This window comes from Columba livia, chromosome 18 (assembly GCF_036013475.1).
Source record: "Columba livia isolate bColLiv1 breed racing homer chromosome 18, bColLiv1.pat.W.v2, whole genome shotgun sequence".
Classification (NCBI taxonomy): Eukaryota; Metazoa; Chordata; class Aves; order Columbiformes; family Columbidae; genus Columba; species Columba livia.
The window spans coordinates 8533702-8549232 of NC_088619.1; the positions used below are offsets into that span (position 1 = coordinate 8533702).

Below are 15531 nucleotides of genomic sequence, written 5' to 3' on the forward strand. Positions count from 1 at the left end.
CTCAGCTCTTTAGAGAAGTGTAAGGAGATGAAATTCCTCATACTAAGGAATGCTATTGTGACGAGTCGCCCCAAAATGATCTTAGAATTGATATAAAAATTGTCCCACAAGGATCATTTGAGCCAAACGATCTCTACTCAGGCAGAACTCTCATCAGCTGCAGCACGCACACGTGTGTGCGCAGAACCACAAGAGGCTATTGCTACATCTGCACGTTGGTTCCCTTTGTCATCTGTGAGAGTTAGAAGACTATTTAATATGGCAAATGATTTTGTCCAATACTGGTAAATCCTTTCTAGTGCAAATTTTACAGCATAATACTGGCAACTAACCACAGCCAAGAGTGGAGCTAATTCTGATTTCCTCAATGACAATAGTTTTAGTGAGCGTTTGGAAGAAGAAATCATGTTTATACCCTGAGAAGAGACACAGACCACAAAATAATAGAATACAGAAGCAAAAAGTAATTATTGTCATTATTTTTGCTTGTACACCAACCTGTGTTGCACACGACAGTATTAGTCACCACCAGCTCGCTCTTTCCCTATGATACAGGCATCTTTGGTAGTCGTTAGTACTAACTGTTTGTACAAATGTTTTACTGGTTTGTTGCAAAATAAAAGGACCTTCTGCCATCCCATTGGGGTGTACACCTGTAGTAGCCAAAGCCTGGTGTGGGCTACGCCTTGGATACTCAGTCCTGGATCCAGAAAATCAACGTAGTTTTATTTTCAGGTAAAATTCCCCTGGAGAAAAGCTTTTGTGCCATGCACTGCCAAGGAGCGTATTCCTCAGCAGGGAATGTCCTCTAAAGCATCCAATCCATGCATCTTCATCTGCAAGTGCATCACTAATTGTCAAACTTTCCAGAGTCTAAACCGCACATTAGTGTGGGACTGTGTCCACTCTCCAGCACTCTAAAGGGAAAGGGCGTTTGAACACGTGGGTTTTAATGATGGAGGAAAGTGCACGGACCAGATATGTGGTGGACGAGATTTATCTATGCACAAATTCAGGATAGAAAAGGGGCCAAGGGGAAGGGAAAGGAAAGAAAGAAGAGGGAAGAAAAAAGAAAATAAATCAGAATTACATGCAATATATGTAACAATAAGGAAAAATGGGTATCGCAAAACAAAATGCACAGCTAGTTTGAGCCATTGTGATGTGCTAGTAAGAAATTAGGGGTTGCAACAAAAGGAGCACTTGAGCAAGCACAAGTGCCAGGGGTGTAAAGGGGAATTTGCCTCTTTAAGGCATAAGTTTCACAGTGTCTGGCCATTGAGATTGCAACTAAGAGTAACAGCAACACAGCTGCCAGGAACAACCTTACACCAGCCACACTGGGAGCAACTGGCTACTGGGGAGCACAAACAAGGCAACACCTCACCAGCCTTCAGAGGGATCTGTCTGGCCCGTGGACCAAATCTGATCATTGTCCCAAAGCTTTTTTATCTCAGAAATGTCACTCCAAGAGTATGCTCATGTCACTGCATGAGCAGAGAGGGGAGGGAGTGGAATAAATTAACTTGAACATATGAAAAGGTTTAGAAAAAGAAGCTTTCAAAGATATGAAGAAAATTAGGCTGAGGAAGATGGCTAACATGGTAATTTATTCTAGACAGATCAGTTCAAAAGGATGGGTCTGTTATTCATTAGAAAGCCAGAGAGAGTGGTTATGAACTGGAATCATGACATCAATTAGTTTCCCCATTAGCAGTGATTGGGGTAGCTGGCCAGCCCTGTGCAAACGAATACATGCTAGGAATTTCTTATGTCAATTCAGTATTACAGACTAATGTAATTGTTAACCTTGGTACTTCACATTCATTTTTAGAGCTTAATGAATCAACTGTCTAATTTGTCAATGTTGATTAAAAGATGAAAGAAATAGGAATATTTTCATGCAGGAAAGAAATTGCTTTTGAAAAAAAATAGACTGATCTATTTTGTGTATATAAAACCAGGCAGGAAACTACTGAAGAAAGCAGAGTTGGGGAATCAGACATGCCGCTGGTCCTGGCCCAGCTGCACAGCGAAATATGCTGAAAAACATGAGAGTGAATGAAGCACAAGTTTAAATATTTTACTAAAAAAGAGAAATTTAAACTTATGCTTCCAATCAACCAGACTGGAATCTTTGATTAGATCTCTTAGATGTTGGGTTGAATCAGGATTTAAATCAATACCAGGCAAACACCAGAGATAAAACCAGTTGCAAAATAAAATGTGTTCTGTTTTGCATATACTCAAACTTTTCAAAAGCACATGGGAGATTCAAAAGGATCTTAATTTTCAGTTCTCCCTGTAAAAACAGTGTGCTTTCTGTGATGCTTTCACATACAAGATATCCAGCTTCCTTTAAACACTTTCTCGAGAATCTGGAGGAGCCAGAGGAAGGGTGGCCTGGGACGGAGTCTGCAGTCCCTGTGTCCTTTCAAACTCCGAGAAAATCACAGCAGTTAAGAATTAGTTCCTTAACCCCAACAAGCCCCTGGGGAGCGTTTGGCTGCATTTATGAGGAGGACTGAAAAAAATTAAGTGCTAACAACGTAGAGAACATTTAGGCCTGCTGCCAAAGGAGATGATACTCATCATGCACATTCTTTAGAGACTCCTGGATGGCTTTCAGATCAGAATCCATCAACCTTTTTGTTATTTCTGTAGGAGAATTACAGTTCTCCTGAGGTTTCTCTGTGAATCCCTCCTTGAATTTGAAGTGTGGTTAACCTGGACACACCAAAATAAAACACAACAATATAAAACCTCAGCAGGTTCACGGTCATAAGCGTGCTTACCTGTCTGCGGAGGAGCCGTTCAGCAGAAGGAGAGTGCATCTGCTGGGAAACGCGGGGTTTGTCCCTCACCAAATGGTCTTGAGCTCTTACGTGGTGGAAATGGTCTTTTGGAATTTGCAGGAGAGAGCTGGTGTCCGCTGGCTGCGACTGCACCGATGCCTTTGAACCTTGCAAGAGGGAGAAGAGACAGAAATGTGACGTGTTCATCTAGGGATCGTGTCTCAATCTCAATGGTCTTTTGGAAAAAACACTCTGTTGCACCTTGGACCAGACAGGCATGGCAAAACCACCAAATTCAGCAACTGGCTCTCCATGACTGGGAAAAAAAACTCCCACCTACTAATAAATTATACCAAAATTGTCTGTTATTTCATTTTTCTTGGCATTTTCCCCTGATACAACTGAGATGAGCTCCTGTGAAGAACAGATGATTATAAACTAGAAGTTCATCTGGACTGGCAATTTCTACACCCCTGCTCTCGGGCCAACAACTTTGCAGGCAACCACACAGCCCAGCACCGCCAGTATCCGACTTAGAAAGACTCTACAAAAGGATAAATCCGTACCTGAGCGTATGCGGAGACCAACTGCTGGGACCTCAAAATCAGCACAAACACTGGAAATGGAGCGAAAGGGAACAGCACCTGGCAGCTTTCAAGGCCAGTTTCACAAAGCATCCCAGGAGAAGGAAATACACACTCCCCAACCTCTTTCTGACCCTTTGTGGTTGCTGGCTACTTCTTCTAAAAGGTTTGAAACTCTGCATGCTCGCCCCCCCTCCCACAGGCTCAACATTTTTCAAAACAATTCATTTAACCTGGACCGCATCCCAGAGAATCTCATTTGTCCTGGAATCTTTCCCAGAACAACAGCCCCATTACGAAGGAGTATTCAAACAAATACCTCCTGCAAGTGCCAGTGTTTCTGACAACAAAACCTTTCTCAGCTTGAAATATTATGGCTTAGTGGTGGTGATTTATTAGGGGTGCCTGGCACCTTTTGCTGTCTTCACAGCACTTTATAATATTACAAACTGTAAGCAGGTAGGGGTGACTTCCCCCACCCTGCAAAGCGGTGACATTGTGGGTAGAACAGGACAATGATACACACGCCAAGATTTGGGCACCTTCCCCACCTCTGAGCGCTTTGGCTTGCTCAAGATGATTGGAATTTCACCAGGAGGAGGAAAACACAAAAGGTTTAATTGCTTAATGTGGTTATAAGACATCAGCTTTACCTTCCCAAAATACTTCTCCTAGATATCAGTGGGACAGTTCTTCCTGCGGATGTACAAGGGTGCAAGGCCTGCCCCTTTCACAAGCCATGTCTGTCAGATGGGGCTATTAAGTTCTCCAAGCTGGAAGCGCAATCTTAAAGAAAGAAGGGACTCCAAAATTACCCACTTTTCGGTCAAGTTGATGTAATTTTTGTTCAAGACATGACAAACGAATCCAAATAAAGGGTCAAAAATGCAGCACTGGAAACTCCCGCTGTAGCAAATGGGATTCTTTTGTATGGTCAGGGATTATAACTCTGAGGAATTTCTTGGGTGTTACAGGGAGCCACAAATTCTGGCTCCACTGAAGGAAACGGAAGTTTTGCTGTTGACTTCAGTGGGGTTTGACCAGGAATTCAGATGCACCTTTTACATTATGTGCAAACAGATTCTTTAAAAGACAGCTCTTGACCTTGAAAATTCTGTATTATGGCAGCGATTTCTCACGACTTCAGATTCATCTTCCTCCGTTGTGTCTGCACTTTTTTTTTCTGCCGTTCAACAGTCGCTATTCATACAAATTCTTATTACTATGCAAATTTCAACATCATCTTTCTAATCTGTTCAAATCTCCTACCATTCTGAACAGTGCTGAAATTATGTTCTGCTTAGAGGCTTTCAAATGACAATGCTTGTAAAAACTTCTCTGTCTTATCTGTGACAAATGTCTAAAATGATGGCATGTATGGAAGAATTAAAGACAGCCACATTCACATACCAGCAGAAGGTAACCCATGGCAGACAGAGTAAATTGAACACATTGGTAAGTACCAGGAGGCAGCTGCAAGTCCAGGTACAGAGGTACAGGTAGAGAGAGACACCTCGGTATCTGCAATACGCTGTATCTAAGAATATCTCTGAATTTAGCTCTGAGGCATATATCCCAACCACATGCATTGGGAAGGACAATTCTACACCCTCTCATTTTTCCATTCATCTCACACTGAGATCTCTCTCAATTCAGCACATTTATGTTCATTTTACAGGCATTTTGAGACACCATTTTCCCTTCTTTCACAGATGTTCTCATACAGAGCTTCCAAAACCTGCTAGGATAGGTACTGCTGCTGCTGCTAAAAAAGAAACATGAGGAAATATTTTTCTGCTGGGATTTTTGCTTCAGGGCCATAGCTACCTCAGGTAAGATGGACGGAGCCCAGGCTGGATGGACTGTAACCCTTGAGGAACCAGGCAGGGGGACAACCGGTGCTGAGCCAGGCCAGCCGCTTTCTGTCACATTGCCAAAAAGCCCAGGGGAAAGGAGTTGTCCTTAACAGCCTGGACTTCGTAAGCCATGGAGGGTCTTTGTGAGTTGTAGAGGGTCCTTATAGAGCCATTCCACAGGTCTGGACATCAACACCTCACTGCAAACCCATGGCAATTGGTTGCCTCCTACTGGTTAGCTTGGAAAATCCCAGCTATTGGGATTTCAGGATCATCGAGTCCAGCCGTTAACCCAACCCTGGCACTAACCCATGTCCCCAAGAACCTCATCTCCACTTCTGTTCAAACCCTCCAGGGATGGTGACTCCACCACTGTCCTGGGCAGCCTGTTCCAATGCTTGACAACCATTTCTGGGAAGAAATTTATCCTAATATCCAATCTAAACTTCCTCTGGTGCAACATGAGGTTGTTTCTTCTCATCCTATCACTTGCTGCTTGGGAGAAATGACCAACCCCCTCCATGCTACAACCTCCTCTCAGGCAGTTGAGAGAGCAGAGTCCCCTCAGCTCCTGTTCTCCAGCTGAATCCCCCAGGTCCCTCAGCTACTCCCACCACACTTGTGCTCCAGCCCCTTCCCCAGTTCCGTTCCCTTCTCTCAACTCGCTTCAGCACCTCAAGGGCTTTCTTGGCATGAAGAGCTCAAAATAGAACCCAGAACTTGAGATTTGGCCTCACCAGTGCCCAGGACAGGGGGACAATCACTTCCCTGTCCTGTCCTTGTCCCAGTTGACAGATGTGTACCTGACTGGGACTTGTGATGTGCCGGGTTCCTCTCGCCCAGGGAGGCTGGGCAGGGGCTGGAGTAGGGTGGCTGGAACATGTAGCTGTCATTTGGCAAAGAGTGGGTCCGTCCCACTGAAGGCTTCCTCACGCTCAGCAAGTCCTTGCTGGGAGACAAGGTCAGCGTGTCATCTTTGGAGCGGAGATCAGCCTACGGGGAAAAAAACAGTGAGGAAGGAAGAAACCATGGGGTGGGAAGAGGAGAAGTGCCCAGAAACGCGAGTGACAGCCATTGCAATCGGGATGGCATGATGGGCATGCACATCGTCAGGATGGACGAGTTGCACAAATGGAGCTACCAGGAAGCTCTACCCCTCATTTTGTATTGTCAATAAATTGTCACACAGAATGGACCACAGAAACGGAGGAAGCAGCACTGTAGTAATAAACCATGACTATTTCGGGGATGTGCAAAGAAGGCATCATGCCTCAAGGCCAGCAAAGTTCACATGCTTTGCATTGCTTTGATTCTCTGCAATAACTGTAAAGCCCTGTGTGCCCTTGTCAGCAAGTCAGACTTTTGCAAAGGTGAGTAGTTTTCTCTTCTAACAATAAAATAACCCCAACGAAAAACACAAATACAAAACCTAGTTTACAGAATATATTCACTATTCTAGCTCCCAGTATGATTTTATTGGTTTTTCTTCTCGCATAATGAATAACTAAACCTATTTTATTGAAAGGGATATCTAAACCTACTGCTTAACGGTTAAAGCCATTCTTTAATTAGAAGGGATCTAATGCAAGCAAGGGTTATTGTATATATGTTGACTGTGGAATTTTTACAGCCGAAGAGTCTCTTGTGCAGCACCAGAGGCAATATCAAATGAGGTGCATTCAGGTCTGATTTCATAAGGAAACATCTCCATCCCAGAAATGTTCTTGGGTGTTACTATGTTGGCTAGTGTTAGCAAAAATGGAAGCAAAGTCAACTTCCATGGATATTTCTAATGAAAGAACTATTTCATTAAAAGTTCTCCATTGAAAAACACAGAAATAAGATGTGACACTCGTCTGATACTGTATATTTCTGATCATTTTTAGAAAACTTTCAGTCTTACTTTCCAACAAATCTTCCCTTCATTCGGTGCATTACAGGTTTTCTGAAATCAACACTAGGATGTTGGTTTTTTTTTTCACTGTTATCTATCAGTCATAAAACCAAAATGTCACTAAGGTATTTCATATGCACAAGGAACATGATGAGATTGAAAGGAATTTACAAAAAGAAGGAGGGAAAAAGAAAGAAAAACAACAAAAAAGGAAGACCACTGTTGTAAATTTAATGAAGAAAACAATCTGCACTGTCATGCAGCATTAATTTCAGTCCTCAGGAACCTGCCGATATGGATATAGCCCAGATAAGAGATGCCGCAGCCTCCTGATGCAGCTCGGGGAAGGAGAGTGAAATCTGTGCTGGTAAAGCTGAGACTTGGCTTTTAGGAACCTCTCTGTCCCTCCCCTCCCTGCCTTCCTCGTCCAAGCAGTATGTTTATACTATTTAGCTTTCATATTATTCAGCTTAAAGCAAAAAACATGGCCTGAAACCCGAGATTTCAAATTCAAAACCATTTGGATCCGAACACGAGAATTTGGATTCCATATCCTACGCAAACCCAACCTTTAATGAACCTTTAGCTTCATTGACAGGATCCAATACCGCAGTAGGCTCGTTTCCACTTTCTGATCATCTCAGGAGAAATCTTGTGAGTGAACTTCATGAAAACCTTTTGAAACAGCTGAAAAATGATCTTCCGAGCCCAGCTCGCAAACAGAGCGGCAGGACCGCATGACTTTCGGGTTCACTGGTAGTTTTAAGAAACACGTTGTTTTGGCTTGACTGAAAATCAAATTAAATAAATAAACCCAACCCAAATCTATTTTGAGTCAAAACATCCTGAGATGTTTTTCAACTTAAGCTGTGTCTAAATGAAGTATAAAAACACTGCATTTAGAAAGCATCTCAACAAAAGCTTGCAGTTTTTCAGGAGCTTGGGAAACTGTTTTGACCACAACACTTTGTTGGTATTGACACAAATTCACAAAATGCTTTGTTCAACCTGGTTTTGTCTTTTTTTTGGCTATACCCTTGAGACTTTGCTGCGTTTTCAGACAGGTCTGTCTAATCTGATTCAATCCTAGAAGGGCTCTCTCCTCAGTCCCACTCTCCAGACTAATGTTGAAACAAAACGCCCCATAGAAAATGTTAAATGTAGTTTACAAAATCTTTTGCACGTGATGCCATGAAGCATGATGGGAAATATTGTCACGGTTTACGAGATGTTTCCCAAATAAGTGCTAATTAGGATGACAATTGACTGTAATGGCAGGAAATTTATCAACAACACAAACATCCAAAGGAAGGTACATGAACAACAACAAAGAAAACAATGATCCAAAAATGTTGGAAGAGGAGTTATGTCTGTTGTACAGCAGAAAAAAAGCACTCGACTGCTACACAGCTAAAAATGTCTAATGTTTCAAAGAGGAGATGGTTAAAGCAGGGTTCAAAATACTGGTTATTTCATTCAAAAAGACACAAAATAGTCCCAAATTATTTTTTCTTTTTATCTTTCCTTTTTTTTTTTCCTTCTTCTTCAGCATGATGACTGCTCGTAAGAATTCACAAAAGCAGCATCTCAGAGAGATCCCCATCTGATATTTGTAAAATAAACAGTCTGGCACCAATCATGCAAAAAGCCTTGTGGTGCCTGTGTTCGTCAAGACAAGAATCCGCCACAAACCAAAGGGCTGTAGATGACCCCTCAGCAGAGGACACATGAGTCATTAGCTCATGGGTGTCTCTTCCACACAACATCACTGATTTGTTTCAGATGGGGAGGAAATGTCGACCTTGACACTTTCCAAAGTGTTTTTTTTTTTACTATTTGTTTTACTTGTAGAAAACACACTGTTTTTACATGAGACGCCAAAGGAAAAATAGAATTAAATACTTGTTCCTTGCAAGGAGCCAAGTTTGTGGACAAGAGCGATAACAACCCAGGACCTAATGGCATTAAGGACAACGTCCTGTTCACGGGGAAGGTTGGTGCTGTTTGGAAATGGGCTTGAACTGGAAATGCCATTGGGCAGGTGTAGAGAGGTGGAAACAGTATTTCGAACCCTGTAAACATCAGACTATACAGCAACCAGTGTATGTACATTGCTTTCCAGAGCATTAAGTAAGTGTGTGTTAGTGTCATCAGGAAAAGAGTCATCCGTCAGAGCTAAGGACCAGGACTTTTCAGAGAGAATATCTGACGTCAGAGACAGAGCCTCCATCTCAGCTAGAGGGATCTAAAGGGAGAGATGATTAAGCATAAGAAACCAGGACACAAATCTTTAGGAAAAGAAAGAAAATAATTATCATAATCTAAATACTTCTAGACACTAAAGCAATATCCCTGCAGTGGGAGATACTACATAGTGCACATTGTTACCAGGGACAGAATGTCAAAGAAATGAAATATAACAAAGAACTAAAAAAAAAAAAAAGGAGGAGTGAGACATTCATACTTAAATGCTTACCAGTGAGCTGGGAGTGAATTTAAAACATACAATAGTGCTAGCATTGTGTTTGATTGTTCTCCTGTCTAGGTGAAGAAGCAAAAGTAATATTATTTTTCTACTAAAGATATTTATCCTCTTGGCTATGATCAAATAAAAGAGGCTTCCAGATCTTCCGACTTCTTTCAAGTTGTTCCTACCCGATAACTGATCTGCTTGATTCCCCAATAACAAAATAATCTTGCAGGTGGGGTATGGAGCGTGCCTTTCCCTGCACTCTGGTGGAACTATAATTAACTTCCTAACGGCTAAATGGGGACAGGGAGAAACTTCAGGCTTGATTCAAAGTCTGGAAAGGTCAGCGAGTGCCTTCCTGGTGACTTCAGTGGGGTTTGGCCTGCAAAAGGGACCCCAGTGCCTGGGTGAGCGCCAGTAACTGTCCTATTAAAGAACCTCCTGCTCCCAAATGCCACCCAGGCCTGTCCCCCAGCCCTGTCCCCAACAGCCTCCTGCAGCCCTGAGCAAACCCAGGGGAGCTGGGAATAGCTGCTGCGCTGCTGTACGATGCGTCTTGCACAAACGCATCCCTGCTGAAGGTGCTCCAGAGCATTACAAAGATCTTTATCAAAACATTGGTGAAGCTCTCTCCCTAGACACAGAGATCTTTGGTGTAAGAAATGTGAAATGTCACTTCAGGTTTTGGGGAGAGAAAGGGGAAAAGGGGGCTGCAGTGTCTCCACCAGTGCCGCATCCTTGCTGCCAAGCACCATCGGAGTGATGCTCACCCTCCCCAAATCCCCACCTCGGGGCTATGTCTGATGCCTGTGGCATTTGGGACAGCATTTCATCAGGAAACCTCCAGACCTGGCTCACTCTAGCAGGGGCCACCTGGTCTGGAAAAGTCTCAGGTGCTTCCTTTCCATTCCTCATTGCATTTTTTTTCCCCTATCCTCTATGCTTGAAAAGTCTTTCAACAGCAATATATCTTCCAAGAAAAACCACAGAGGCCCAGATCTGTTGCACTTAAGTTATCAGAGGGCTGGGTTTTCTCACTCTTAGAAATGGCATCACTGGGGTGAACTAAACCCAGTGATAAGTGAACCTTGAGAGGCTCCAAACTTCAGCCAAGATAAGCAAGAGGGTCGGGCTCCTCTCATCTAACCTCAGGCTTGATCTCTCCTCTAACACAGCCGTCTGTTGGCAACAGATGAGAGAGATGCTTTGGAGGAGCTCCTGATTTCATACGAGGCTCCCCAAAAAAGCATCGTCAGCTGCCAGCATGGGACAGCAATCCCCAATGGGGTCCTGGGGGCTGGAGCATGAGGGACACCAGCAGCTCCTGGCCGATGGAGCAGCTCCGCCAAGAGCTGCTATTAATCAGGTTGCTTTCAGCAAGTCCCAGTGCTGCTCTAAATTTCCTGACTTGCCTGAGAACATGACAAATGGTGCGAACGGAAAAGCCAAAATGTAAACAAAACATCACCCTCCTTCAGCCTCTCTTCTCCCAAAATTGAATTTGAAGCCGTCAAAACATTTGGTTGGAAACATTCAACTGATTTATACAGGCTTTAATTAGAGGGGGGTGGGAAAATAAAATAGCTTAAATTCTAAAAGAAAAAGCCATTGCAAACTGGAATGCTATATTTTTTCATTACAAAGATGTCAAAACAGAGGCATTTTTTTGCTGCAGCAGCACTTTCTGGTGAAAAACGTTGTGATAAAAAATTTCCAAGCAGCTCTCACTGAGTTTCATACTGACCCTCTGCCTTCCCTGCCAAAGCTACCGTCTCTATTCTTCCTACAATTCTTAGAGGCAACCACTTCCTATAGCTTAATAGACCTCAATCTGGAAAACGATACGCAGCAATCAGAGGGAGACATGTTATCCCGCTATATAAAGCTCTGCAGTAGGATTTCATTTTACCTAAGCTTATTCCTTTCCTCTAATGAACCACCGAGTTGGATAATTTAGTGTGTCAGCGAGCTCATAAATAAGCACACTGATTTAACAAGGAAACTTCTGCTATTTTTAGCCAGAAAGGAAAAAACATATAGATCAAGAAATATGGAATTTGCTCAATTCCAACTGCAGGAAAAAATAGGTATGCTTGAATTATTATTATGGCCATCGCAGTGATTTGGGAAAAATATTTGCTCTAAAGAATAACACGCTTGAGAAAGTAGGCATTTTATTCTAAGAAGTAAATGAACTAATTTTGAACAAATATTACAGCCCTTGCTTGTGAAAGCACTGGAGCACACGATTACTTAAGTACATCATTAAGGGCTGCCTCGCCGTCTAAATTCAGTTTACATCAGGGATGAGGATGTAGTTTACAATGACCCACTTGCAAGAAGCCTCTTTAGGAAAATAATTCAAAACTGGATTTTCACGCAGCATAAGTCGGCACAAAATGCAGAGATGGTTTTATGATCCCCAGCAGCTCGGGCTCGGCTCTGGGCAAAGCTCACACCATGAGACATGTCCTGACATGGTACAGGTTAGGAGCAAAAAACTCCACTGAAGGTTGAAAAGGGGATTTTGTACATCTTTCCCTGCAACACTCATGAACAGTAAATCCCAATGAAAAACTTCTTACTCTGTTGAAGAGAGCAGCTCAGAGCTTGTACTTTTCCTCTTGCATTGATATACAACATCATAAACCAAGATATTATCTCAACTCCCACAGAAAAAGCCCAAATGACTTATGCTTCAAAATCTCTGTGACTACATTACATAAAGAACTTTAACTCTTTATTAAAGGTCTCAGTCAAATTGAGTTTGGATGGAGACTTTGCAGGAAATTAGGAATATTAACCTGGTTCTCAGAGTTGTAATATTCGGGAGCTGGGAGGGCATAATGATGGTACACAGAGCCTGACAGGTTGTCCATCAGCTTCAGCTCTCCTTCCAGAGATTCCTGGATCAGCAGGGATATGGTATCAAACAAGTGCCTTTCCTAGGAGGGGTGGTGTGGAGCGTGCAGAGAGAGAGAGCAAGCCAAAGAGAGGAAAAATTCAGGGACAGGGACAGAGAGAGAAAAGGACAGTGTACAAAACCCAACGAACAAGGGCGGGAGGGGGGGGAGAAAAAAAACAGGATAGAAGGGGCGGGGTTGAGATGGGAAAGTTCAGGGAGAATAGCAGAACAGGGACAACGGGACAGGAGAGGAGAGAGAACAGTGCAGTAATATCACGGTGAGCAGTGACAAATTCTCAGACGTTTCTAGAGATGAGGTCAACACCAACTGCCCCAGAACCGTGGTGCTCCCCCTCAGGACCCTCCTCGGGGACGATTCTCGCTCTCACCAGACACGGTCGGTTACTCCTGGGATCTGACCATACAGCAGCTTCTTGGTACTTGGTGCTGAGAACTTCTACAGGACACCACTGCTGTAAGGTTTCTACACCCACCATCCACATTTCTGAGCAAGACCTAATGTCTGACACCTAAATCCATATCCAGAGCTCACATAAATTAAAATAACCTGACTTGAAGAGAAGGTGAGCATCCTGTCCATAACAGCTGCAGATGCCTAGGACGGACACATGTCAGGTCACTAATTCACATGCCAGACATGGGTTGAGGTGCCTCAGTTGTCCTGGCCGACTTCAGACCAGCTGGCCACAGCACAGACAATGGGAGGTGACACAGAGCAGGGTCTGGCTTTCGCAGGCAGCGTGGGAGCAGCTTAAGGGTTGCACCTGTCATGTAGGGAATGCCCACTACATACAATGAAATGAGGACCATCATTACAGTCAAACAGCACACAGTGCTGGGGAACAGGCAAGCAGAAGAGCATGCTGAACACGTGTCCTTGCGGGGTCGTGTCCTGGGGATTGTATTCCTCTGCTATCGTGCTCAAGCATCGGATTTTTTCTGAAGATTTTGGCTGGGAGAAAAAATAATTGGAATAAAATCTGCATGGGGATTTTGAGGCCTCTGTTAGAGTGAAAGAGCAAGAAACACACTCTGGAGGTTATAATGAGAATAAGCCCTTTGCAAAGTCACCTTCAGAGAGGACAGTTTATGAGAGGGAAGAGCTGGGGGTATCCTTCCCACTCACTTGTCTTGCAATTTCTCTCTTTGCCAGTGTGAGGGCCGGTGCAGGGCAATGGTGCTGAGGACAGTTTGCCAGTACTCTGCTGAACGTGTGCAACAACAGTTGGGACATGTTGTTTCTTCCTAGAGAACGTAACGAGTCTGGATTTCCCCATGTTGCCCTGAACTCCCTTTTCCTGTGCCAAAGAGCAGCTTTGGACTCCATCTCAGATGTCAGTGACTCCTAATGGCACCAGAAATTTCCAGTAGCTTAAGAACTGCAACAAAGCTTAAGCAGAGATTTACTCTTTTTCACCCTTGGACTAAAGATCATAAATGAGTTTTTAATGCATTAGAATACTCATTAGTCCACCCCAGGCAGAAGCCAAGATATGCTGTTGTGAAATCATGATGTAATAAAAGCTAATGAGGTCTGTGTAGAGTTTAACACAAGTTGCAATCAGCTAAGACTAAAAAAAAGCTGGACGGTTTTTACTTGTATAATTCCAGTTTGGTTCCCTCCCAAAGGACCTGACCTCACCTCTCATTCCTCAAACTGAGTTTTCATCCAGAAACTGGTGCTTTAGAGAGATTTGTTGCAGCTCATAGCAGCTACCGCACTCCAGCCCTGCTCCTGCCGGTGGGAGTTTTGCCACCAGTTCTGGTGAGCTCAGGTTTGAACCTTCTCTGACTGATTCTGTTGTTAAAATCATCTTTTATTACCAGCTTGATTGCAGGGATGGATTTTAAATTGAAGTTACATAAAACAAATCTAATATCTAAGCAAAGATTAGCCAAGTTTTATTCCTCTTTTATGTCGTGGTTTACGGTCTGCGTTAGAAAAGCAAACACGTTATGCTCATGATTTTGCTGTCACAAAGGACCTAGCCCAAACTCTGGATTAGAGTAAATTTGGAGATAGCTCTGAACTGAGCGGCTTGGGCATATCTCCAGAACAAACTGCAAAGCTCTCTACCTCTGAACAGATGCGTCAAGGTGGTCTGGAGACCTGCCTGGGTCTCTTCCTTGGAGCATCGGTGCCCACACCATGCAATGGCCACTCAGCAGACAGGAATACAAGCCCTGGATGTACGTACACCCACTGCTCCGTCACCGACTCGTGCATGTCTTCCCCCAGCAAATATGCAGGTCAAGCCTTCTTCACCCTCCAACTGAGATTCTCACCATAGGGTAAACTAATGAGAGCTGAGAATCCACCTTGATTTGCATGGGATTGGTACATCCTCGAGGGCTCTCGGGTCTCTCTCCACCGCTGCTTGTCCATGCAAAGATGTCTGAGGGGTTGTGTTGGCCAGGGGTGATTGTCTTCATCTCCATCTCCAGTTCTGCTTCGAGCTCTGCCTCCTCCTTTGCCTCCTTGTTGCTCTCCTCCAAGTGCTTCATGAGCACGGCGATCACCACATTCACCAGGACAAACTGGGCCGTCAGCACGAAGGAGACGAAGTAGATGGGTGAAATGACAGTGTTGTAACAGGTGGACTCCTGGTCACAGTCTCGCAGTGTGTCCTAGAAAAAGTGGGGAAAGGAGGGACAGATGTGAAGAGTTTCCAGCACAGACTTCAGTCTGCCGTCTGGTCATCTGACTGCAATGGGTTGTCGTTTCATGAAGAAAACTGAGAAGATTCAGCAAATTTCGTGTCTAAAATGGCAAAATACTTGACAGTAAAACCTTACATTTTCTGTGTTAGTCACCACGAGCAGGCTCAGAAGAAATCGTTCTTAGGGTGTGTGACAACAGACATCGACACCCTGCTGCTCCCAAAGGAAAGGCTGTTTTATCAGGTTAGACACCAAACGCACAAGAGTGTGACAGGTGGATCCAGGGCAAACCAGGGTGCAGCTACAACCCATCAGTGATCCCACCTGCAGACACTTTCCTCAAGT

At 43.8% G+C, this 15531-nt stretch overlaps 1 protein-coding gene across 26 annotated transcripts in view; it reads right to left on the bottom strand.

The window, feature by feature from the left end:
* Positions 1-15531, bottom strand: part of CACNA1G (calcium voltage-gated channel subunit alpha1 G) — a 141672-nt gene that overhangs the window by 5470 nt on the left and 120671 nt on the right. For 13 of the 26 annotated variants that reach the window (XM_065034836.1, XM_065034832.1, XM_065034837.1 and 10 more), the window contains 5 exons: positions 14812-15153; positions 12404-12544; positions 9240-9374; positions 6039-6228; positions 2796-2962 (listed from right to left, as the gene is read on the bottom strand). In XM_065034836.1, the coding sequence (XP_064890908.1) occupies positions 2796-2962; positions 6039-6228; positions 9240-9374; positions 12404-12544; positions 14812-15153 (975 nt within the window). The remainder of the gene's footprint in view (positions 1-2795; positions 2963-6038; positions 6229-9239; positions 9375-12403; positions 12545-14811; positions 15154-15531) is intronic. The other 13 variants (XM_065034853.1, XM_065034851.1, XM_065034849.1 and 10 more) reach the window with 7 other exon arrangements.